Source organism: Dendropsophus ebraccatus, chromosome 1, assembly GCF_027789765.1.
Source record: "Dendropsophus ebraccatus isolate aDenEbr1 chromosome 1, aDenEbr1.pat, whole genome shotgun sequence".
NCBI classification, from domain to species: Eukaryota; Metazoa; Chordata; class Amphibia; order Anura; family Hylidae; genus Dendropsophus; species Dendropsophus ebraccatus.
The window spans coordinates 21,173,540-21,199,945 of record NC_091454.1 but is presented as its reverse complement, the minus strand read 5'-3'; the positions used below and the strand labels follow the sequence as shown (position 1 = coordinate 21,199,945).

Below are 26,406 nucleotides of genomic sequence, written 5' to 3'. Positions count from 1 at the left end.
TCATACGTACCCGAACCTCGGAGGGTTCAGACCATCCCTAATACTGAGCCAAGCATACATATGTTTTTATTAAGTGGGGGGTGGGGCCAGGTTTGGCGGAGTTTTCTTGGATGTATATGGGGACTATACATCTATTCCTAGATCTTAATGCACCTGAGAATTAAAGCAAGCCCTGATCATTATTCAGAGTTTGTACATTTAGACAGTTAAGCAAACACTGAATGCACCATCAAAGCTATAGCGCTGATAAAACCAACAGAAGCAACCATACAGTACAATCTTCCATCAGCATAAAGACGTACTAAAGTCAATGTATAAAATCAACGCTAAAAAAAAAAGACAGGTCGATTCATGTGTCGATAAAGAAATTAAATTTTGTTTTAACATAAAGTGAAAAAATGACAAATAAAAAAATGAAAAAAATGAAAATAATAAAATTGTTCATCAGGCTTTAGAAACAATAGAAAAAAAATTAACAGTCGGCACTTTTTCACATTTTAACATACACAATAAAATAAACCGGGTTAAGGGCTGTACAAATTCCAGAGATAAATACATTATTTATATGGATATTTTACAAATTCCCCTTAAAATAATAAAAAATTAAAACAAGACACCTTTAAAAAAAATTATAATTCCCTTTCTTTTGTGAGGCGTGAGGCAGTGTCACATTTGTTCATTTCTTACATTTTATAATATATATATTTGTTTTTTTTTGTTTTTTTTATACATTTGTTTGTGTTGGCAGAACAGAGAGTAAACTGGATTTTTCCCATATAAATAGGATTCTAACTTTGGCAAATTAAAAAAAATAAAAAATTATAATAACCAAGGTCACAAAATCATATACAATATTTATAAGGTCAATCTAAAAAATAAAGGGGATATGGAAAATGGAATATCCATTGACGATCATCATTCAACAAGAGGGTTCAATTGCTAGTCTGCAACCCAACTATTTGATACTTCGATTTGTGCTTAGTTTACCAAAGCTCAGTAGCTGTGACTGCATTGGTCAATTAAAAAAAAAAAAAAAGTTTAAAAAGTTGGCTAACATTCTTGAATGAATTGCACTTAAACATAAATGGAAAAGGCAGGAGGTTGCGAAATAATATGATACAGAATAACGTATTCTGGATAATCCAAGGCTATATGGGCAACCATGTAGGTGTCCATGATATGTGGTGGGAGGTAAATAAGAGGTCTTGACATCTTCACATAGGGCCCACCTATATACCAATTATGTGTTTGCTTAAAACCACGGTTTTAAGATGATTTTAGTCCTCAATTTACTAATGACCCAACTTTCGGGAATTTAAAAGTTGAACAATTGGGATGACGAATGGAAAAATAAATTGATGAAAAACTTGATTTATACTGTGGCACCCTCTGCTCTGTTTAGATCCTTGTCCCAAACCTAAAAAAGACCCTCTCCCTCAATCATCTTGATCAACATGTCAAACAATTACAAAACTTATAGCAAAAAAAGTGTACTTTGTCTTCCAATGACCCTTACAAGGTCTTCTTGAGAAGATCCCTGGCTTCAAATGATCCAGGTTTAAAACTCCTTCAAATTGTCAACCACAAGGATATCTAAAAGCTCATGGTGCATATCTATCCATGGACATTAATAAGTTACTTCAAGCACAGGGGTAAAAATGGTAATAGGAACGTCCAAGGATTTTCTTATTTCGAGTGATCTTGATGTGAGATGTCCTCTTCACTGAGCAATGTAGAGATCCATGATGGTGGTGGTCGGGACTACAGACACTTCTGGATGATCGATAAGTCTTGGTTTGTGTGTGTTCTGCTATTGTCTACATCTGCAGTTCTATGGTTCCTCTGTACAGAGGCCTGAGTTAAAAGTTGCTCTCGGTCAGAGAGAGAAAAGAGAAAACGAGCTAAGTTCTTCTTCCCAAACTCTAGAGGTGATTTTTTTTTCGAAGCAAAGAGCCCCCCAGGTGAGATCTTCTTTGATTTGTTTCACATGGGTGGTGCAATCATGCCGGAGATAGCTGGAGAGGAACACAATGAGAGAAGTGAACATTGGTGACTAAATAGACACTTAAAACACCTGATACTAAAATGACACCCAAATACAATAAACATGATCTGCTTAAGACATATCAACTACTTTCGAGGAAAGACAAAAATCCTAAGCTGTCTATTTTTTGCCCTTCAGTCTTCAACTCAGTGGCAATTTAAGGTCCCAATATGGTGGTTGAACCCTCCGACATTAGTGGGACCAGCTAAGTGTCTAACATATATAAGGGCCTCCTGATTCTCCCACAACAGGTCATGTCTGGAAAAAGAAAGGTTGGGAATGTTGGGTTTCAACTGCTCCTGTTGTTGGAGATAAGCCACCACCAGATTTAAAACATTACCATTGGCTGTGCCAAATGTTCGCTTGGCTGCGCCAAATGTTCATGTATAGGGCTATTAGAAGAGACAGCCGTTGGTTTAATGAATGTCCAACTAACAACTATTGAAAGTTTATGACCACCTATTCTTGAGCAGAAGATATGCTAATTGGAGACTGGTTGCTAAGGACCTGATTCCTGACAACTTGCTTAGGAGTCAACATGGGTCTTGTCTGATGCCAGCCTTGACCTCAAAGAAGGAACGTTGGTAGCAGTCAAGTCTAAGTACAGGTCTCCTATTTGCATCTAGTCCCCTACTTACATCATGGCACTGTCTCTGGCACATGCCACTTAATGCCACGCCAGGGGTAAGGTTTATGTAAACCCTGCCCAAAAGTGGCAGATCTGGGGCCTTCCTGTTTTTGTGGGCATTTATGGGTGATCACAGGGTGGGGATGTAATGTAAATGTCCTGATACCTTCCAAATGTTGGTACCCCTAACTTAGGGTTTTAGCTTAAAGGGGGTTTCTGGGAAAGACAGACCACTGAGCTATTCACAGGATAAGTCATTAGTCAAGTATTGGCGGGATGCCGATAGGCTGTTCAGCACCGACGCTATACAGTGAACAGGGCCAGAAGCAGCTTGGCTTCAACCATCCAGCTGAACGGCAGATGAGCTGAATTAACCAAGTCTGCTTCCGGCCAGAGCCAACTGCTGCCGGCAAAATCCACTGTGTTGTGTAGGCACTAAACTGCTGCTTGGCAGGGGTGCTGTGTCATGATAAAAACGCCGGCCTAGCCCCTGTGTATGACTAACCAATTCACCCTCTGCAACTCTGGAAAGCAAGTAAGTCCCTCTGTGTCTACTGTGATAGAGGATACTTTTCATGGTTGGTCAGTGCTCCCCACTGTCAATATATTAGTCTATACACACATTTCGTTGAAGGCCTTCGCTACTCTACCAGGCCCTAAAGGATGTAAATGTAAGAGTACAAATGGTTTCTCTAGTCAATAGACACAGACAGAACACAGAAACACGACAGGAGCAGAAAATGGGAAGAACTGGTCACATACTTCAGGAGAAGGCCAAGCCCTGCAGAGAGCCTGAACTGAGGAACTTGCCAGTGTCCACAAAAGACTGGTCTGATGAGGGAAGACAAAAGGGCAAATTAGTTACCTGGGTAAAATTACATTCTGACAATCCCAACAAAAAGAGGTTTAGGCTGTGTTCATATGTCTGATGAGAGTCCTAAGCTTATTGCTTCTCTAAGTATTATTCTGTGCTGTTAGGAGACCACTCCTCTCTTATTATGAGCATAACTTGCCATCACTTTCATGCTGCCCGAGTCATTGTAGTGGCTACTTCTCTTTTCCTCCCTGATACAACTCTCTCTGTTAGGGTATAGTAATGGAGCTATTTATCAAGACAGGCAGGGCCAACACCACCGGAATCACCACCAGAATTTGTGGTTCAGGCAGCATGAAAAGTGATGACAGATTTCCTTTAAAGGGGAATTCCAGCGAAAATTTTTATTAAAGTATTGTATTGCCCCCCAAAAGTTATACAAATTACCAATATACACTAATTACAGGAAATGCACATAAAGAGCTTTTTTCCCTGCACTTACTACTGCATCAAGACTTCACTTCGTGGATAACATGGTGATGTCACTTCCTGGATAACATGGTGATGTCACGACCCAACTCCCAGAGCTATGCGGGCTGTTGCTGCTGGAGAAGATGATGACAGAGGGATGCTCAGTGTATCCAGGAAGTGAAGCCTTGATGCAGTAGTAAGTGCAGGGAACAAAGCACTTTATGTGGTGATTTGTATAACTTTTGGGGGGCAATACAATACTTTAATAAAAATTTTCACCGGACTTCTCCTTTGAGGATCAAGTCTAGTCAGATTCATACTCAGATGAATGAGTTACAAGTGCAACCACTTTTTTGGGCTACAAATGTGCTTTCCGCTCCTTTTCATTCAGTTGATTTTGACAAGTCAAATGAATTGCAATACCACATAGGGGGCGACAATGAGCAGAGATAAAAAGCTCCGCCCGGAAAAAAAAATAAAATCTATGCGGTTTTCTAAAGCATGTTGAGATTAAAATTTGTGATGAATCAACTTTTTACAAAAAAAATTGGTTAAAATTTTTGGTTTTTATTTCCTGTTGTGTATGATTGTGTGTGATGTTTAGACCCATATCTATTCATTTAATACCCCACCAAACATTAAATATATCAGACCCCCCATCTGTCTCATATTGAGATGGTGGTTATTGAAATAATTTTTCAAAAAGGTTTTCTACTATTGTAAAAATCATTCGCGAAAATTTTGCTTGTGTATTTCCTTTGGGTATTTCCTTAGAAGCATAGAAGAAAAATGAAGAAGGAGACCTATATCTCGAATTGTGTGATTAATTGTGTAAATGTCCACAACTCCAACCTTTCTCCTCAAAGTGTTGACAAATGCAAAGGAAGGCAAAAAACTAGAATCTGTCAAAAGATTGAAGAAATTCTACCCCACCCGGATTATCTACTTTCCTTTACGAATAAACAAAGGACTCCCTTCTGTTTCTGTAGATAACTATCTGTTTCTCGAAAACTCAACATATGTTCTTCATGACGTGTGTAGACCACAAAATGAAAAAAATCTGCAAAATGTTTTGAGTTCCCTTGATAATTTATTGATATCTATGGTTATTATGGTCTCCCTCTTGAGTACATGAGATGAATCTAATACTGTGGTAGACTCTTCACTTGCGAAGTCTCCTCTCACCTTGTAGGCTGGTGCCATTGGAACTGGTGCAGGTTGGAGGTGGAGACGCCTGTGGTCTGACCACTGGAGCAAAAGCGCTTTTCTGTTTTACAGCTGACACCATATTGGCTGGGGAGAAGGAGAAAATCCCAGAGGAACTGCTACAGTTGGATGGTAGGCTGGTGGAAGAAGCCATTGTGGGACTAGATGGAACAACTGCAAGAGAAATATATGAAAAATTCAGCATGAAAATGGGACAAGCCAAAGACCAGATAGAGAACTTGCTGGTTTCAAGTCAGGATTGTGGTCAGGTAGGTGGGAGGAAGAGTACCAGTAGGACCGTGAGACTATTGCTCTATCTACCTGACCAAATACTTCACCAGGAGCTATGATGGCCCTTTTGTGCTTTGTAGATAGTCTTTAAGACATACAGTAGTTCTACATCTTATTTTTCCCCACTTACTGGCATAGGGTGAGTTGGCGGCAGAGCCATTGAGGAAGCTGGGTGATCCTGTGAGGTTGGACATAGCCGTGTTTCCATAGCCATTCATGCTGGTGGTGACGGAGCTGTAGTTGGTCTGCTGAGGGGTGGTGCTAGGGGCATAGCTGTGTGGGGACACGCTGCTTGTATTGCGAGAGAAACCTGAAAAGTGATGGTATAATGTCATTCATGGCACAGAGAAAATATTTAAAAAATGTTTTTTAAATATATATATATTTTTTTCTGTCATGGAAGAGATTGTATTTTGTGACGGGACATAAGGACATTCAATACTATAATAACTTGCTTCCCTTACCCTGGTTGGTGACTTGTGATGGCTCTGACACATTAACCGCGAGCTGCCCACTGAAGGAGTTGACTCCCATCATGCTGGGGTGCACAGAGGAATTGGCGAGAGTTGGGAGTTGGCTGTGGTTCCTGGGAACACTGTACAATGCTTCGGCAATGTCCGCTGCTCTCTTCAGTATAATTTCCTGTATGACGAGGGAAAATTAGGAAATGAATAGCAGCAATAGCTAAGAAATCGCTACCAAAAATACACAGAAAATCACCAATAGCCATAACTTTTCGAGTGATCCTCTCCTTTCAAGGTGATAATTAGAGGTGAGCGAACCTCGAGCACGCTGTAGAAATGGATACAACCAAAGGGAGTCCATGTTTTCCAGGCATCCTTAGGGCTGCATCCAACTACTGCTAGATGGACCCAAGCAGGCTCGAGGTTTGCTCATCTCTAGGGATAATCTATATTAATGCTCATAGATCTCTTTAAGGTAAAGTGTGAAGTGTACTTAAACTTCTATTCAGCATCTGATGCGTCAAAGCAACAAGTCAGAAGTTGCGATCAGTCAGGGTTTTGGTTGCTGGGATCCTCACTGAGAATGATGGGATAAAAAAAAAAGGCTCATCTGAAACCTTTGCTCCATTGCTTATGCCTGACTTTGCCTGGAAAGCTGGGTGCATGGAGTAGGGATGCCAGGAAAGTCTCTATACATCTCCATGATGGTGTCATGGAATCCATACTTTGTGCTTGGCAGAAACAAAGAAAAATTGCTTCTATTTTTCTTCAATCTAGTGATCAGTGGGGGCTTAGGTACACCTTTAATGGGAATTGTCATAAAAAAAGTTGTCCACTATTCACAGGATAAGGGAATAACTGATCGCTGAGGGTCTGAGATTTGGGACCACCAAGATCACTAGAATGGAGGTTGTGTCCTGAGTGAATAGAATGGCAGTGTGTATGGCCAGTGACAGCTCCATTGATGGTCTATGGGACTTCCAAGCATAGAAAAGTTTGGTTTTCCACAATGTTGGGAAGTCCCAAAGAGAATATATGTATTGATAGTCAACCAAACACTCTATTCTCGGAGGACAATTGACCTCTTTCCTAGTAATCGTGGGATTTCCAGCAGACAGAGCCCAAGACTCCATTTACTCCATGATCGGTGGGAGTCTCAGCGGTCGGACCCAATATATAAAACATTTTGAGGAAGACACAGGGACACTTATTTGGCTTCAGGTGGAAATGTTCTTCAGACCACAGACATGATGAAACAACCATCCAATTGTTTCTTAACTGTATTGCATTAGGATGAACAAACATTTCCCCTGAGGGAATAATATAACATAGGAGATGAGATATTATAGTGGTATAATATTGCATCATGAGGAACGGCTCCAATTCACTTTTTCTAATGCCAGTAATTCCACAAATGTAAGAAGAGACAGCGAGGGGGATGATCAGGAACAGGTGGGTTCTGAGTCGCTAATATACATCAGATTTGTAGGACCAGTATCCTGTGGCTATGGGCCCTATGGGCTTATGATTGGCCCTCTGACTCCATGGAATTTCCTGTTACTTCTTTATGAAACTACGTTCAGGAATACAGCAGTATAGAGAATACCTACCTGATTATTATGGGGCATCCCGTACAGTGCTTCTACTAGATCCGCCGCTCTTTTCAGGATCACTTCCTGCAGAAAAAGAAGATGATATGTATTACAATACTGGGCTTAGACACAGCTATAAACCAATGGCATGAACAAAACAAGTCTATTGAGTTATATGTACAGTTAAAAACCTCTTTGAGATGATCTTCTAATTTGCATTAAAAGGAACCTGTCATAACTTTCAAGCTGCCCAAACCACTAATCATCAAGGTGGTCCTTTTTCTTGCCCAACTGGCCATGGTGGATATGTCTCTTCCGTATAGGGAAAGATCTATCAGTCAAGGCCAATAAAGCACTAGTGGCTAGAAGTTCGAGAAGCAAGAAAGTGATGACGGATTCTCTTAAAAACTTTCCTTCTAGAGAAGTTGTCTTCTCAAAGAATATGGCCATTACGTATAATGGATAGTGGAACTGGAAACTAGGACTCATACTTGAATAAAGGAGTGGTCTTCCCAAGTAGGTGGCCTTATCTGTTTTTGGTAAATATAGGTGGTATGGCTGCCTTTAAAGAGGATGTTACAGGATAGATGATGGTGGCATACCACTAAGGTGATGGCGGTATAATTGATCACCCCTCTTTGTCCCCTCTAAGCTTTGCTTAGCTCTCTTTGGAGACCCTATGGTTGGTCCATTGTAATCAATGGTCAACCATGCCACCATCAGGCAAAGTAGAATGGAGCCAACAGGATACCAAGTAGCATGTTTCTTTCTTACCACAACCTTGTGATTGGTGGAAATTATAGTGGTCAAATCCATGTGGATCAGACATTGCTGTTATATACTGGCAATATGCCACAATTGTCATTCCTGAGAGAGTCCCTTAATCTCCTGGGTCATATAACTGCTTAATTTTGCAGGTGATGTATTCATTATAGGCTGGGAATATTTGTTAAGAAGTCCTAGAAATCTGGATGACAATTCCCAAATTTTGAGGGTACATACGCTAAAAACAGTGTTTTTCAGTGTTCCTAAACCATGTTCCTTCTACATTGAGAGTAGCATGACATGTACCACCCAAGTGGAGAACTTAGACTTCAGACCACTGGACTCCAACCCAGCTGATATGGTCTCTTGGCTTCTATCATCTTGCAGTTTATACAGATCATTAATTAAAACCACATTGTATTATAGCGGGAAACTAGAGGAAAAAAAATACAAAAAGTTCTCGAAAAGAAAAAAAAAAAAGTTAAAGAGACGAAGAAGAAAGTCACTGTCCTTCCCCAAAAAGCAAATTGTTATTATTCATTCCTTAGCAGTTTCTCATCAGAAAATTGAGATCTAATTGCATTCATTTTGCTGTCACCATAAACCTCTCGCAAACTCTCAGATGACACGCTTTTAGATACATATTAGCATTTCTTCAATCTAAAATTCCGCACCGTACGAAGATGAATTGCTTAGCAAGGTAGGGGAAACGGGCTGGAAGATATGGGAGGGGCGTCTAGTTGTGGAGTAAGCCCCTCTCCCTCCTTCTCAACTGTATCCCAATTTTAACCCTTTGCCAGTTGCTCGTTCATTGTGGACAAGCGATGCTCGAAGTCCGATGGTCCAATTTCCATATTCATTGGGTTCATCCACTGGCATAGGGCTATCCTGATATATAAGGTGACCATACACCTTAGATTAAAGTTTGCCAAACCCACTGACTTTGGCAGGTTCCGCTGACTCCCTAAAGGGTGTGGCGGCCTGATAGATGATGTTGCCGGAGAGAAGCGTCGGGGTATTCGATTTTTTTCCACTTGATCATATTGTTCTGGGAAGGTTAAGCTGTCTGCAGCTTTCCTCTCCCTTCCAAGTGTTCAAGTGTATGGGGAGAGTGCATTGGAAGAGAAACCTATCGGCTAAATAAATGTTTAGCCGAAAGTGTATGGCTAGCTTAAAGGGGTTATTCAAAGTTAGAAAACAATCTAAATTCATGCAAAACCAGCGCCACCCCTTTCCTTGAGTTGTGTGTGGTATTACAATTCAGCTTCATTCACTTCTATGGAACTGAGCTCTAATACCGTCCCCATACTGAGGACAAGAGAACAGACATGGTTTTTTATGCCTGGACAAACCCCTGGATAAATGCTGTTTCAGCCTAAAGATGCCCGTTCACATTAAACTTAAGTTGATGAAAATTGGAAATTTTAACCTTTCATCAGGCAAGTGATTGATTTAGCCGGCCAATGGCAGAAAGTCATTATCTGGAAAAAAGTGGGCCATGTTTGAAATTTTTGACTGATAGCTGGATGAATAATCTTTGGTTCATGACTGGTGCACTCCCGACTGTCCCCCGACAAATGATGTCAGTGGTAATGGGGGTCAGGCTTGATATAGAAAATCACTGCCTGCCCCTTTGTTCTGGGAGAACCCCCTTCCATAGAGAACACAAGATTGGTCAGCTGTGCCAAATGTTCCTGTGTATGGGGAGGACGGGAGAGATCAGATATTGAAGGTTTATGGGGACCTTAACCTAATCTAATGTGTATGTCCACCTTAGGACATGAACACCTTACATCCAGTTTGTCTATAGACTGATGACCAATGGCATCTATATGGGGTCGGTGGTGACAGGAGTGGGCCGTGATGGAAAATCACCGCCAGACCCCTTCGTTTTGGGAGAGATAGAGCTCTCTGGCTGGGGCTTACCCCCCTTCCATAGAGAACACAGGATCGGTCTTAAATGTTCCTGTGTATGGGGAAGACGGGGAGGATAACTGACGGCCATCAGATATTAAAGGTGTATGGGGACCTTAACCAAATCTAATGTGTATGCCCACCTTAGGACAAGAACCCCCTTAGATACGGTTGGTCTATAGACTGATGACCGGTGGCATCTATATGGGGTCACATATTTAACCAAAAGACTTGAAAGGAAAAGGAATATTTTTTAGTAGACTGAGAAAACAAGCTGTATAAATCTATAATCAGCGGCAGGTTTTCCGGCTTATCGGTGATTAGTAACACCTAATGGGGACGTAATGAGAATTGTGCGGTGTGGGCTGTATGTTTTTGATCTACAGTCCTATTCCGTAATCAGCGTATTATATCCAGCCCGGGGAGATATGTGTTTAAATAAGCTCAGAGAAACTTGCCTCTATTACTGCGTCGCTACGGCAAAACTTAAACGGCAAGAAGACTCTGACACCTATTCTTAATCCCATTTAGAGACATCGCAGATAATGACTGAGATTTCAGGAACGAGGGAACGGAGGCAGAAAATTTGTGATGTTTTTTTTTTCTTTCTTTTTGTTATCTATGATTTCTTACATTGTCTTATTTTCTTGTTGATGAGTTGCGTAAACATATTGCTGCCATGGTAGGAAACACATGTGCGCCACCTGTACTTACTGCGAAACCATGCAACTTTCTTTCTGGGACTATGCAGTACGTGGACTCTGCCTTAAAGGGGAACTATCAGCAGGTTAGATGCATCTAAGCTGCTGATAGCCTCCTATAGCGCTGGGGGAACGTGTCTTACATTCCTTCTTGGCGCCAGTCCTGATCTGTTGGTCGGCATAAACTCTGATCTGGAGCACATTAGGAGTACTGCCACATCATCCGGCCCACCCCCTCCATTGATTACCATTAGAAGGAGTAGGTGGATAACGCGGCAGTGCTCCTAATGGTGCTCCGGAGTGGACTTTACCCCCACTAACAGCACGGGATGAATCCATTATGAGTAGGTAGAGTTGTCCACCACTGGTGAACAATAGATCTCACACAGTTTTGCGGCTTTCGGGATTGGAAGCCATGATGCATACATGAACAACAAAGCCAAAGGCTCTATTCACACTAGTGCTGTTCCTTTCTCACAAGGGTTCTGTAATGGTCTTAATCAGTCTTAACCATCATACAAAAAAGTGGTGAGAATTGTTGCAATAATCTAGTCACAGTACCGGCACTACTGGTGCATATAAACAGATAGGACAGTGGAGGACTCTGATGCTCCCTCTTAAGACAGGTCCATAGATTATAGTAGCAGATACAAGAAGAAATAAGGGGTGCACTCACCCGATAAAATCTTCATCTTTATTTCTTCAAAAACATTTAAAAGCTATCAGCATGGCTGGCGGATAGTGGGAACGCAAGGTGTTTGGCTTTCCCACATCCGCGAGCCACGCTGATGGCTTTTAGAAATAAAGATGAAGATTTTATCGGGTGAGTGCGCCCCCTATTTCTTCTTGTATTTGCTACTATAATCTCTGGCGGGGACTAAGCGCCTGGTACACGAGGAGTATGGTATAGTAAGCACTCCAGGATATCGTCTGGACTTTAATTCTACACAATTAAAAGCTATGGTTGAATGTTGGACCAACGTGTTTCATGCAGTTGCACGTAATCATGGCTATAGTGTGAACAAAGCCTTAGGGCCTTATTCCACCAGATAACGATAAACGATCCAAACGACCGCTATTACAAAAGACCTGAAATCGTTCATCCATTTACATGGAAAGATAAACATTACTTATGATCGTTCTTGCGGTCGTCTTGTCGTTGCTATTGCGTTCGTCACTACTGCGAATGACCGAACGAATTCTTATTCAATGCGAACGATTTGCGAAGGAGAAACAATAATAGGTCCAGGTCTTATTAAATGATCAACAATTTCTCGTTCGATCGTTAGTCGTTAACTGCTATTCAACCGAAAGATTATCATTTAGGTTCGAACGATTTAACGAGAATCTGAACGATAATCATCCGGTGGAATAGGGCCCTTAGAATAGGGGACAAAACGTAAAATAATTCTTTCCTTTAGTTTTCCTTATCTCCAAATGTACTGTAAAAATGTAGCAGAGCTAAGTTGGTTACATAATCTTTTTGTGGTTGCAATTTGAGATTTATTTATTTTTTACTTTTTGGCGATTTTTGGTCCTAAATTGACTATCTTGCTGAAGTTTTTGGCCATATTTTGAGCAATTTTTTTGGCTACTGCAAAAGTTATAGTTCAAGAAACAGCTACTTTCTTTCGGGACAAAAAAAAGAAGCCCCCGAGATTGTAAAATTAAACTATGTGAGAACACAAGGCCATTTCACCATTGGTTTAGGTTAAGCATATTAGGAAAAACGCAATCCTTTTGGATTTGTTAGACTATGTTCACACGGCGTTAAACGTAGTCATACATAAACATAGTCTAACAAATCAAAAATGGGCAAAAAATGCATTTAATTACAAACTATAAGGAAAAACGCTAAAAAAAAAACACAAACACAACTCAACTCAGCTACATCTGTGCAAAACTCCCTGAAATTACTTTGTGTAAACTCCAGGTAAAGAAAATGATTGTTTTTGTCATTGATGGGGGGAGAAGAAAACGGAGAGTGAAGAGCGACTTAGCAGAGTCATTTAAGGCTGAATAAGACAGATTGGTACATGCGGTAGTTTTGTAAAGTTAACCAGCGACGCCTGGCTCGCTGCCCTAGAGTATAGTGACCAGAAAATTACAGTCCCTCCGTGTCACTGCACTCCCAGCGAGGGAACGGGCCTGAGGCGTGTTTGTGTTCAGGATCTAATATATTGCCTTTCAATCAGAGGAGGAAGGCGAGGAACACACAGGCAAAACATGCCGAGTGGGTCAGAAAAGCAATAAAGAATTTTACAGAGCTGTCCAAGGTGCTAAATTCCCTCAATAATGGGATTGGCACTCGGGAGTTAACCTCTCATTTACTGCTGGAGTGGGGAGCCCGCTTAGAATGTCATCGCATGTTTACCTTGAGATGTATATTTTATGACATTATGTTAGCGGATTGAGAGGGCATCATCACGGGGACAATTTCCCCGCACGGGCATGGTACAAAGAGACTCGGAATATTTATGTTGATTTGCCATCGGGGGGGAAAAGATGAAGGATTGAATAGTGTTTGTTGACCTTACAATTACCCAAGGTGATTTCCCTAACCAAGCCATTTACTCCGCACGCCGCTCCGAGGGACGCCGACCCATTACTATTTATTTAATGTCGAGGATATATTGGATTCTGCTTCTTCTTCTTCTCTCCGTTCCGGAGATGGTTAATGGCTGCATTTTATTTGCGCCGCTTTTCAGGAACGTGAGAACGGATAAATAGATGGGATCTTATAACATATGCTCTCACTCCCACCCAACAGGCAGAAGTAATAAATACAATGGCTTTTTTTTATTTTTTCCCCCCTCTTTTCCCCCCTCTGCTTCTTTCCATCAGCTCACAAGAATACAATAAACACAGCTGGTTTACATTACATCTAGAAGGGGGCATGATGGAAAGGAAGAATCCCAGCTAAATGGAGGCTTAGCTGTAACCCCGAGCTCAGCACACAATCAATACATGAGGAGGGTCACCGGGCTGCGGCCCACCAAATCCGACGCGCTTCGGGGAAGGAATTTCCTGCCTGCACCCGCCGTGGCGGATAACGTGTTAGAGATACGAAGCTCGGCGGGGCGTTGCTATAGATTTGACATCAATATGTGAATTCCCAGCAGAAGGTGTTATGTAACCGTAATGTCAGACTGTAAAGCTGTAGTCATAAGGGGCAAATCTGGCTGCGATCCCGTAAGAGAGGGAGGTGCTGGGTGGATTCCTTATCATGAAAAGAACACACATTTATATCTATGTATTTCTCTATGTATGTGACAATTCTTTAGAGGGAACCTGTCATCTTTCATGCTGCCTGCTCCATTGGCGCACTCCTTGGTGGCATCTCCCCGAACCACTACCCTCGGTTGATAGATCTCTTCTTATACCAAAGATCAATCAATCAAATCCTGTGCAGAGAGAGAACAAGCCCAATGACTTCTGTTTCGGGCAGCATGAAAGTGATGATAGAGGTTCCCTTTAAAATTAATCTCAATTATCAAGACACATTTCCTATCCACAGGCTAGGAGATAAATGTCTGATTGCGAGGGGTCCGACCCCCCCCCCCCCCCCCCCCCCCAGGATCACAAGAATAAGGACCTGACTCTTCCCACTGAATGGAGTCAGCTCCATTTATTTTCTATAGAGCGGCTCCAAAAAAAACAAAAGGAGTGGTTGGGTACATGTAGTGACCCACGGGTCCCCGTTCTCGCAATCGTGGGGGTTCTAATAGATTAGACCGCCCTTTATCAGACAATTATCCCCTATCCTATATATGTGGGGATATGTTTTTATCCCTGGAGTTAACACTAACATGTGAAACACTGGTCACAATAACTCCCACCCACATGCAGTTCAACAGCACTTCTGAAGAAAAATTTGCAACACATACCGATTTATGGCAAATTTGAACATTCCTATTGAAAGTCCATCAATGGGACCTGATATTGGATAGGCTAGCAATATAGTTACATAGTTACATAGTTACATAGTTAATACGGTTGAAAAAAGACACATGTCCATCAAGTTCAACCAAGGAGGGGATGGATACAGGGAAGGGGGAGATATCATAGTCTATAAAAATCCCTTTATTTTCAGCTGTACAAATCTGTATACAATAAGCTCCACCTAGTGGTGGCAGCAGGCAGACAGAATTGTATCACTCTTTGACATGAATTATTTTTCCTCATACGTAGCTCTGATCCCCTGTACAGATATAGTGTGTACTATGTGTATACGCTCCGGCCGGGATGCCATAGATGGCAACGTAATGTATATTTTCATACTAATCACGGCCGTTGTTGCAATCGACAACAACGGCCGTACTTTTACGAAAATATACGTTGTGTGAACATAGCCATATGGTGCAGTTTCTAGTTTGAGTACCAATAGCTCCTTTATACTTGATTACCAGGCCAGCTCTGCTTCTATGTCGCAGCCCATGACAGGTGCAGCAGCTCTACCCCACGTGATTGTGAAAACAGGGAAAAGAGCAATTTTTGAGTTAAACATGATCACCTCGGTTCTAATATCTAAGCAGCGTAGAATGATGTAAGTATACAGGGACCACATAACCGTCTGCGTGGAGGTGCCAGAGAGCGTTTAATGACACATTCGGCATGTGGTTTCCGTCGCTATATCACCTTTATTCACCATTGTGGAAGTGCACTTTCCCCCTTTTACTCCATGCTCGGGCGTGCAGAGTTATGAGCTGAGACTGTCAGCGGAGTGTTAGAATTATACGTGTGAAATCTTACACCTGTAACCTTTTCTGCATTGTCAGAAAGAAAAATTAACCTCTGTTGTGTCGGGATGGACTGCAGAAAACTAAAGTCTCTATCCAGAATATATATATATATATATATATATATATATGAAAATATTACCATAGGGATTGATTGTGGAGGTTGTGCATCACAAATCTTAAAATTCCCAATATATAAGCGAGTCTCAGTAGCTGTAAATGTATTAAGGCTCTGTTCTGTTCCATTCCAGCAGTTTTTAACAACACCCGACAGATTTCAATGACATATAATAGGACTCATCAGGCTTTTTTTTACATCATTCAGAGTGCTGCATACGGTATCTGCAACTGAGACTGCAATGTAAATGCGAACAGATCCTGAGTCATTTCATATTTATTTCTGGCTTTAGGAAAGCCAAGCCCCCATCAGATATAGAGCTTCAAAGTCCATGCAAAGACATAGAATTAATGCCTGTCTGTCTGCAGTCGTCACTAGAGGAAGCTTACAACTGTTTTGTATACTGTTTTCTCATGGAGACCATGTGCCCCTAGTGGTGGTGGAATGAAGTTCAAGTGGTATAACTGAAATGGGCACTGTCACTTTAAAAAAAAAACTTTTGATACGTTATAGAGACAGATCGGGAGAAGTGCATGCTAGGCGTTCTCTCCATGAGAGATGAACCCCCAATGGAAGTCTATCGGACCTCCTCAGTTGTGCCCACACAGGGTAGGAAGAGAAGCACTCAGAACATCCAAACCCTGACCAATCAAAACTTCTAAAAGTTTTTTTTTTTTTTTTTTTTAAAGTGACAGGTACACTTTAACTCTAGATTTTTAGCTGTGTGTCAGAAATATAAACAGGGACTCCTATAAAGATATATTGGTGATTACATATTACAAATGACATAAGGGATATGTTACTGCCTGACCCTCTGCCGCCGCCTGAACTGATCCCTTCTGATCGATGAAACAAGAAAACACAATGACAGCCAATGGGTGAATGAGGCAGGTCACCTCTCTGGCCTGTGATTGGTTAGAGAAATCCCTCCTCCATAGACAATGATATGGTTTGAGCTGCAATACCAGACACAGTCCATGGGGTGGCGCTGTTTTTTGACCTCTTTAGCAATACGAGATCTCCAAGAGTATATACAATATATAGAGAGGCGTAGGTGAGTAAAACATCCTCCAGTATCTGTCAAACATATATAAGAAGCCCGATAAATGTGATTGGCACAAGGACAAGGCCGATGCTTGGAGATGAATGATTTGCTGTGTGATATTATCAAGTTCCGATTTCTGTCCTATTCCCTAAGCTGCTCCCTTCCATCCCTGCTGCTCAATTACTGTCCCGCCTGCAATAATAGACTTGTAAGCGCTGTTCCTTCGATCGGCTGGCCTGTGCACAGCTGCCTGGGACAGATGACTTTACAATGATGGATCACACAGCATAGCCATGGTGCTGAGCTCTCAGCCCCAGGGACAGACACTAATGAGCCAGAGCTCTGCTTCCAGCCAAGGCGAAGGATCAGCAGCTAAACTCAGCCCAGAGGTGTCTGTCTCCAAAGGCTTCTCAAGGCGAGCAGGTGAAGAAGAAGAAGCAGCAGCGCCTGCCCTCCATCACTTACCTCTTGTAATACCAGCCGGCTCAATGAAGAGGAAACTATTCTAATGTCAAATGAGCCCTTTCCTACAATATTGCTTAACAATAGAAGGAATTGGATTTCTTAGCACAGAGCTAGATTTTAAATACATCAAGTTGACTACTTGCAGCCACCACTAGGGGGAGCATAGAAGTCTACTGAGTAATGTAAGCAGATAAGCTCCGCCTACTGGTGTGTTCAGGCAGACAACATGTCATCTTTAAGATTCCTATCAAGGCAGGGAATTTGGAGCTCTGTATCAGGAAAACGAAGCATTGACCGCTATCGATATATATTAGGGAATAAATCAGTACAGAATGTTGGAGTAAAAAAATTACATGATAAAGAAAGGCGGAGAGTAAACTTAAAGGTATGTTGTCACTGAGGAATACGCGTGGAATTTCAGGTGGATTCCGCATCAAAATGCACGAAGGATCTAGCCATGATTCCGCCCGTTAAAAATGCACATTGTGAATGTACATTGGCTTTAAAGGGGTTAACCAGTGCTACAAAAAACATGGCCACTCTTGTCTCCAGATTGGGTGGGGTTTGAAACTCAGTTCCATTAAAGTAAATGGAGCTTAACTGCAAACCTGAACTGGAGACAAGAGAGGGGGAAAAGTGGCCATGTTTTTGTAGCGCTGGATAACCCCTTTAATGGGCTTTCTGCTTCTTCGAATTTCCACTCTGAAAATTCCGCCGCAGATCCGTTTTCAGCCTGAAAAAGTGACATGTCAATTCATTGGGCGGATTCCGCTAAAGGAATCCTATATAAGTCAATGGGGCTTGAATTCCACTTGAAATTCCGCTTGAATTCCGTTTGCATTCTGTTTAAATTCTGCTCCTATTCTGCCAGAGATGAATACAATTCAGTGAGGAATTCAAGAGGAAAGTTTTCTGCTTGAAATTCATTGCTGAATACTCGCTTATTCCTCAGTCTGAAAACTTTATATGCTTGGAATGAGGCACAGGACATTATAAGGCTTTGCTCATGCGTGTTTTTTTTTTTAAGTGAAAAAAAAAAACATGAAAAAGTAAATTGAAATTAGATTTTTTTTTTTTGCAAAATGCCTGACCAAAAATAAGGTAAAAATAAAGTGTAAGGTACTTGTTTTGGGATATTTTACGTATGAGAAAAACAGTTTTTGTTGTGTGTTTTAAAAAAAATTGTTTTAAACGTTTTTACTTTTTTTTTTTTTTTACTTTAAAAAACACCAAACAGCTGAATAGCTGAAAAACTGCCTAAAAACAAAGTAAGATCGGTTTCACACGTACAGGATCCGCAGTAGATTTCACTCTGAGAATTCTCCAGTGAAATCCACTGTTATCCTGTCATTTCCTATGGATTTACATACTGTACTCGCAGCAGATTTTTCATTCCACGGCGAATATGTAAAGCCCCATGCCACATAACCCACCGCTGCCGGGATAATACATTACCTGGCCGTGCTCCTGTCTGCGGAACTTGCAGCGTCAAATCTGCTGTGGATCCTGTATATGGTCTAAAACTAAATTGTGCATAAACACTTTACAAAAAAAATGCTTGAAAAGGCTAATTTTGCTTGTTTTTTAACCTTCAAAATACTCAGTATGAGTGTATGGAGTGAAGCGCAGCTGGAACATGCTTCACCTGGCTATATCTCGTGATCTTAGGAGTGGGACCCTGTGCGCTCTATCAAACAAGATGTCATGATTTCATTTATTTGACAGTACCACTTTACAAAGGGATTATCCAGGATTAGAAAAATCATAATAATTTATTTGCAAGAACAGCGCCACCCCTGTCCTCAGTTTGTGTGTGGTATTTCAATTCAGCTCTATTCATGTCAATGGAACTGAGCTGCAATACCCACACCCAAACAAAGGACAGGACAGGCGCTGTTTCTGGAAGAAAGTGCCTTTACTGAATACTGAAACTCATCTCGATATTCCATTATGTCAAGTTGCATTTTTATGCCCACAATACATTGTCCATGTTAATAATAATTTCCCTTTAAAACTCTGTGGAGCCTGAAACTACGGCGGCAGAGGTTTTAAAAAAATCAATACGGACATAAATATAAAGTATTTCAAAAACTTTAATTTCAAAGTGAAACTTTTGGCGAGTTTTGAATTTTCTTTTTTTTTTATTTAAAAAATATTTCCATAGAAGTGAATAAGGCCTTATAGCTCAGATTACACCCTATGGTAAATGTAAAGCTTTGCTGAGCGCAGAGGAAGAAGATGTTATGCAGCATTGTTTAGTGTGTTTCATACACGCCATGATAAATGTATGGCCATCATAAGTAAATGCCCCCCTACAGGGGTAGCGCCACCACGCCTTCTGTTCTGCATTTCTACCCAGTGTCTGGTATTGCATCTAAACACATAATGAGCAAGCTGTGTGTATGCTCCCCGGACTGGCATCTGCCCATCTTCTTTAGCTGGGCACACAAATCCCTGGCATGCAGGGAGAAGATGAGCCAGCAACTAAATGGCTGATTTACCAAACGGCAAAGTGTTGCGCTCGTCCGCCTTTAAACTGTTCTGTGTTTAAATATTCAGCATGAGGCTAATGTGAGCTGATGAGCTGAGACTGCAAACACTGAGACGGGGAGGCCGAGCTGGATCACATCATCAGGGACGTCGAGGCGAAAATTTATTTAGATTTAAGGATCTCGCTGACGACTCCCATTATTGTATGGCGGCTATTAATAGGCTCGGGGCTTGATTAGTAATTCACAGGTGTGCGGAGGATATAGGAAACAATATGTCCCCTGATCACAGTAACAGTTTATGATCTGGCATCTTACATTTGTTCTATACTGTCTTGGTGGTGCATATAGTTATAATATAAAAGATACATACTATAGAGCTCTCCTACATAATAATACCAAGGCAATGAATAAGGTATTCATAATTCATCAGCCCTGTAGTGACACCTGAAGTGTAGTACCAACTTATCACCAGCAGGTGTCATGGGTGCTATTTTTTTTAAGGGGGGGGGGGGGGGGGGGGGGGAGAGGGTTCACAGGTGAGAAGTTTATTACAGGTGACTTCTAGGAAAAACATTGATTTATTCAGTGCAGATTCTATGCTAATAGATAGATAGATAGATAGATAGATCAATAGATAGATAGATAGATAGATAATAGATAGAGAGAGAGAGACAGACAGACAGACATATATAGACAGGTAGATAGATAGATAGATAGATAATAGACAGATATATAGATAGATAGATAGATAGATAGATAGATAGATAGGAGATAGAGAGAGAGATAGATAGATAGATAGATAGATAGATAGATAATAGGAGATAGATAGATAATTGATAGATACATAGCTAGGTAGATATGCGATATAGATGTTAGGGGATAGATAGATAGATAGATGATAGATAGATGATAGATAGATGGATAGATAGATAGAAGATAGATATATAGATAGATGATAGATATATAGATGACAGATGGATAGAGAATTTTTTAGGCTGCTGCTCACCTCTCCTATCGCTCTTTGTCTAAGTGAGCGTGACGGACTTACATATTGCGGTCGCCTAGGTCACATGACTTTCTAGATCAGCACATTTTTGCTACCATGAAGTTTGGTTTTTCTCAATGGGACCCCACTAGGGTACCAGGCTTTTGTTTCCCCCTCCACTAGCCTATAGCAAAGGGGATGAGACAACCAGGAATAGGCCCTGCTTTCTCTCTCCAAGGACCCCATAGTGATTACATATACAGCCGCTGCTGTCCATGCTCCCTAACTGCATAAATCAGATATACAGTATAAAGGGCTTGTCTACCTCAGCAGGCCTCCTCTAATAGGCGAGTATTAGTATTAATAAGACGGATACTTAGAATTGGAAAATATTGTAAATTTTCACTGAATGTAAAATTCCCACAAAAAATATTCTGGAAGGTCACTGACTAATATTGGCGCTCTAGTTGAGCCGTTCGATGTGGGACACTGACAGAAGTAGGGCACCGGATTCCTATTTATCGTTGAACTGAATAGATTGTGACTGGAAATTATCATGAGGGTGAATTCGCCCTCTAAATGATGTAGGCCACATGTATAAAACTGAGCTGTATCCCATAGCAACCAGTTCCCAGCCTTGGCAACCAATCGGATTGTAGCTCTTATCAGTAAGCAGAAATCTGATTGGCTGTTATTCCTATTTGTTTGTGCCAATACATTATGGAAACGTAACGGAAATGACTACAAGCAAAGAGTTAAGGCCGGATAGCGAGGGAGCGAGAAATGCCAACGTCTCCTTTTTTTTATTGATGTTGTGTTGCCATAACAACGTAAATATGGCAGATGACACAAACAGAGATGCTCATCTGGCAGTTCCACCGAGCAGAGTTCACATCCCAGGCTTCCATATGGACGCTGAGTGTATGGTAATGAGCCGACCATATGGTGACGGGAATAAATTCTGAACAATTGTGCTGTTACTGCACCAGTGAGCCGATGGGACAGAATCTCAGCAAGAATCCTGCGCTCCCGTGTGTGTGCATGTAATCACACATGTATGTAGGAGCACGCCCCGCTGCACAATGCGGAACGCAACTCCTTAACCCTGCACCGCCCGGGGATGCACCTGGCGGGCAAAGCGAGTGAGCAACCAAGAGGGAGGGTATAAAGGGTTAAATCCTGACGCCAATCATATAACCCGTAAATACAAGACTAATCCCAATATCCCTCTTCTGCCATATCACGTTCCCCAAGGTCTAGGAAGCTGAGATATAGGGAGTTGTTTTCCTTCCATTTCTTCTATTTACCAGTAAAATAATGGATTTATGGGGTTAATGGGTCAAAGAAAAGAAAGTTGTACATAAAAAAAACATGGGTCACGTGATCAAAATAGGTATGTCATTTGTCAGCGACTTTTTGTGTTTTTTAGATTTGTGATTAGAATTAAAAACAAAAACAAAGGACAGTAATAAAAAATCCATCCCAACTTGTGTAGATGTGGATTTTTTTGTCACACTTGGGCTCGGCCGGAGACCCTAGAAGCCCCTCTGCTGCATAGGAAGACACCAAAGACACCAGAATCGTACATGGCATGTGTCACATGGTAAAAAAACAAAGCTTCTTTCTTTCAAAACAGCGCCACCCTTCTCTATAGTTTGTGTGGGGTATTGCAATTCGGCTTCAGAGGACACTACTGAGGCTCATCATGCTTTCTCTATGTCACAGATAAGTTTACTTTGTAAACAACCACATGTCTCAGCTTACTGACCCTTTAAAAGTGAAAGGGGGTAGGGATATCATAATTAAAGAAGAATTATAGGTTTCATCTGGAGGTAGACTTACAGAACCAGATCCAGATACTATACATACAGGATAACATTACTTAGTTGTCAACTTTAGAGAATTGGTTGCAAGGATGTTTTGGATGCAGGAATTTAAGTTTTGGCAGTTTTGAATGCAACGCCTTAAAGTGACTCTGTACCCACAATCTGTCCCCCCCAAACCACTTGTACCTTCGGATAGCTGCTTTTAATCCAAGATCTGTCCTGGGGTCCGATCGGCAGGTGATGCAGTTATCGTCCTAAAAAACAACTTTTGAACTGGCAGCCCTGTGCCCAACAGCCGGGGCTTAGATTGTGTGTGCATTAGGCTGGCACAACCTCTCTGTCCCTCCTCCCCGCCCTCCTCATCATTAGGAATGCTCCAGGTACATTGTCTCCTATTCATCAGCTGTGTGAATACTGAACATGGGCTGGATTGTTAAGGCACCTGTGCAATGTTCAAACAGGAGAAAATGTTCCAGTGGCATTCCTAATGATGAATAGGGTGGGGAGGAGGGACGGAGGGGTGGTGCAAAGTTAGGGCACAGATACTTCCATTGGGCACGGGGCTGCAAGTTTAAAAGTAGTTTTTTAGGACAATAACTGCATCCCCTGCCGAACGGACCCCGGGACAGATCTTGGATTAAAAGCAGCTATCCGAAGGTACAAGTGGTTTGGGGGGGGCAGATTGTGGGTACAGAATCACTTTAAGTTTTGGCAGTTTTGGATATGGCACCTTAAACTACTATGGAACATGTCTTGTACATAAGCCCCTCCACTAAATAATGGTCATGCCCACATTTACCAACCAAAGTGCACCCATTTAAACCACCAATAACCTGTATATGTTGTCGGGCACAGAATGCCCCTATAAACAGTGCCAGACCTATTACCCCACATATGCAGTTGCCGAATTGGTGGCGTGCAAAGTGAAGAAGGAAGAGTACCCGCTCCATAGGGTGTGATAATGCTGTAAATGGACATGACCGTGGTGAACCTGTGATGATGCGTGGAATCTAATCCCATATCTGCTTCCATTTATCTGTAATTGCTGTAACTATCTAGTGATTTCCTTACCTCCCACACTAGGGCTACATAGTACTCCTCTCTACTCCTTCCTCCTGTCACTCCACACCGTGAAGCCTCATCATCTGCAGCCAACCCAAATCTTTACATTGCAAGCCCCCTGTCAGCCGGCTCTAATCCCCGGCTGTAATGGCATGTAATTGTATTATGATGTATAATTCATAAAGCGCTCTCTAAAGACCCTAATGCTTTCAATCACGAGTGCACTCCGACTGACCAAAGATTTGTTTTCACAGTGTAGGAGGGAGGGAGGGGGCGGTATAAGTAGGTACAGCGTATAGTATATATATACTGTAAGATGGAGGGATCACGAGACCATAAAGAGCCTGCGTACTGCAGGAAACAGAGCGGGCGCGGGGCGGTGTAGTGACACTGAGTGTGTGTGAGGAGTCTACAGAGACGTGTAAAGAGAAATGTTAGTATTGGCAGCCAGAGTTATATAGGAACTGGGAAATGATGTAACTTTGCCTTCCTTCAAGCTGCGGCTAATGATAGTTTCATTAACCGGAATAAGGGATTCCTGGGATTGCACATGTCATGTTGTGTGGGCTGCCAAGACGCTCTGCTGGTGTCCAGGCCTAAAGTTCCTGAGCGGGAATAGAAGCCCTGGTTTCTTTTGGGACATGGAGTAGTTTCCTTTATTAATTTGACCCAATTAAAAAATTATTTTTTTTGTTTTGTTTTATATTGACCATCCTCTGTGACTCTTCAGCCTAGTAGCTCCCCCTCCATGGCTCCAATTAGATTAAAAAAAAAAAAGCTGGATGTACTCCGGGAATTAGAGCAAGGCCTATGATGACATATTCGAGCCTCAGGGATGTCAACAGAGCCAGAATATTAAACAGACTTTTCAGCAAAATTGCTCCCCCTCCATGACTCCAACTAGATTTATCGCATTGTGTGCAGTGACAAAACAGTGCCACACTTGTCCACAAGGTTGTGTGTGGTACTGCAGCTCAGCTCCAAAGCTACAATATAAGACACAGCCCATGCTCAGATGAGGCACCATTGCAAAAAAAAAAAAAAAAAAGTAGCCATTTCCCCCCCTAATCCTTAAAAAAAATCCCTTTAAAAACTGACAACCCCTTTAAAACAAAAGAGAAAAAAAAAACATATTTAATAATTTTTCCTCCAGTTTTCCAGCATGGCCATAAACTCTTCCTTGACTGCAGCATTTTAGCAGACTGCCATGCTCTCTTGGAGCTGCAGCTTGTGGAGGAGGAGGGGGGTGTTACCATTTTACTTTCCATTAAAGTCAGTATAAAGTCCCAGCGGTCCTATAGCCAGATTAGCTTAGAATGAGAGCAATGCAGTCACTGGTGAACTTATTGGTATGGAATCAAAAAATAGGTGGCAAAAATATCACGCTATCAATCACTGTGGTCACCATAGGTGTCAGGTTCGAGATGCTATGTACCTGTGGTGGCCACAATGTGGTTTGTCGGCGTATGTCGGGTGGTTCCTGGCCACCCATACTCTTATATAACAAGAGAGTGGATTCAGCCATAACTGTCAATCTCAACAGGCCTGTACCTACCCCCCTCCCTGGTCTTATAACTGTGGACAAATACTCCTCTGTTACCTTAGGAAGCCTTTCTGGGTCCCCCGGATGCCTTGGTATCACTTTCTGCAGTCTCTGGAAGCCATAGTCGATGGTTGGTTCATTCAGAGCTGAAAAGAAGAAGAAGAAGCAGCAAGGTTTAGTCATCTGTATGAATCACCGTCTATAAATTCTACTCAAGGACAATGTGATGACAGTAAAGCCATCTATTTTCGTAATGTGACCTGTGGATTGGAGATATTTTACTTGATGTATCATCCCGTATCAGGACTGTAAGACTATAACTTCTTCTCAGGCCATAAACAATCTGCAGATACTTTGTCCATGTAGCAGAGCTAATTTTGTCATTAGGGACAGCTTACAAAGCTATTACAATGTTGTTTATGTGGGTTCATGCAAACCCAGTACGTTATATTAAAGCGGTATTACCGCTAGGATGTGCCATCAGCTTCAGATCAGTGGGACCTCCAGTGATCCTTAGAATGAAGGGTACCCACTGCTGATTCAGGTGAGGGATAGGCTCACACTATGTAAAAGTGATGGCCTTCTTTCCATGAACCACAATGATGGCCGTTGTTATGAAAGACGGACATCACTTTTACATAGTACTGTGAAGCAATTCATTGCTTATTTCCATAAAATATTTTGGGATTAACTGAGGAGGATCAATGTGTACACTTTATGGCCGGTTATGCCACTTGGTTGGCATTCGTGGGGCCTGGTGTAGAATGCATAGTTCAGTGACAGTGAGTGGCTGCCAGAGGTAAGCGGCAATGCTGTTTGTATACTTACTTGTACTATCCCTGGACCAGGGGCATAGCTAGGAATCATAGGGCCCCAAGCAAGAAACTGTACGGTACCCCATGAATCTTGCACGGACCAATGCTCGACTCATGACCAACGCCCTGATGCACATGCTCACAGGACCGCTGCGTCCTGTTCCCCCAGACTCCTGGTGCACAAGTGACATCACTGACGTTTCAGGGCTGAAGGTGTAATGCTGCCTCTGGCCACAAGACAGACTGCCAGTGTGTGCCATGAGCCTAAACAACCATAGAGGCAGACCACACTTAACCTGCCATACGGGCCCCATAGCAGTCGCGTGGTCTGCCTCTATGGTAGCTATGCCTCTGCCCTGGACAAGGACCTGTGCACCCAGCCCAATCTAAACCAATGGACTATTTACTTTTAGTAGGAGTAACTTT

At 41.9% G+C, this 26,406-nt stretch overlaps 1 protein-coding gene across 8 annotated transcripts in view; it reads right to left on the bottom strand.

Moving 5' to 3' along the window:
• Window positions 1-710: 710 nt before the first annotated feature.
• The window catches only part of EBF1 (EBF transcription factor 1), a 312,968-nt gene continuing 287,272 nt past the window's right edge, over window positions 711-26,406 (bottom strand). For 4 of the 8 annotated variants that reach the window (XM_069953297.1, XM_069953313.1, XM_069953307.1 and 1 more), the window contains exons 11-17: window positions 25,223-25,311; window positions 7,529-7,594; window positions 5,919-6,096; window positions 5,585-5,764; window positions 5,143-5,337; window positions 3,435-3,503; window positions 711-2,015 (exon numbers count right to left, since the gene is read on the bottom strand). In XM_069953297.1, coding sequence (XP_069809398.1) covers window positions 3,436-3,503; window positions 5,143-5,337; window positions 5,585-5,764; window positions 5,919-6,096; window positions 7,529-7,594; window positions 25,223-25,311 — 776 coding nt within the window. In that variant the 3' untranslated portion in view covers window positions 711-2,015; window position 3,435. The remainder of the gene's footprint in view (window positions 2,016-3,434; window positions 3,504-5,142; window positions 5,338-5,584; window positions 5,765-5,918; window positions 6,097-7,528; window positions 7,595-25,222; window positions 25,312-26,406) is intronic. The other 4 variants (XM_069953328.1, XM_069953344.1, XM_069953336.1 and 1 more) reach the window with 1 other exon arrangement.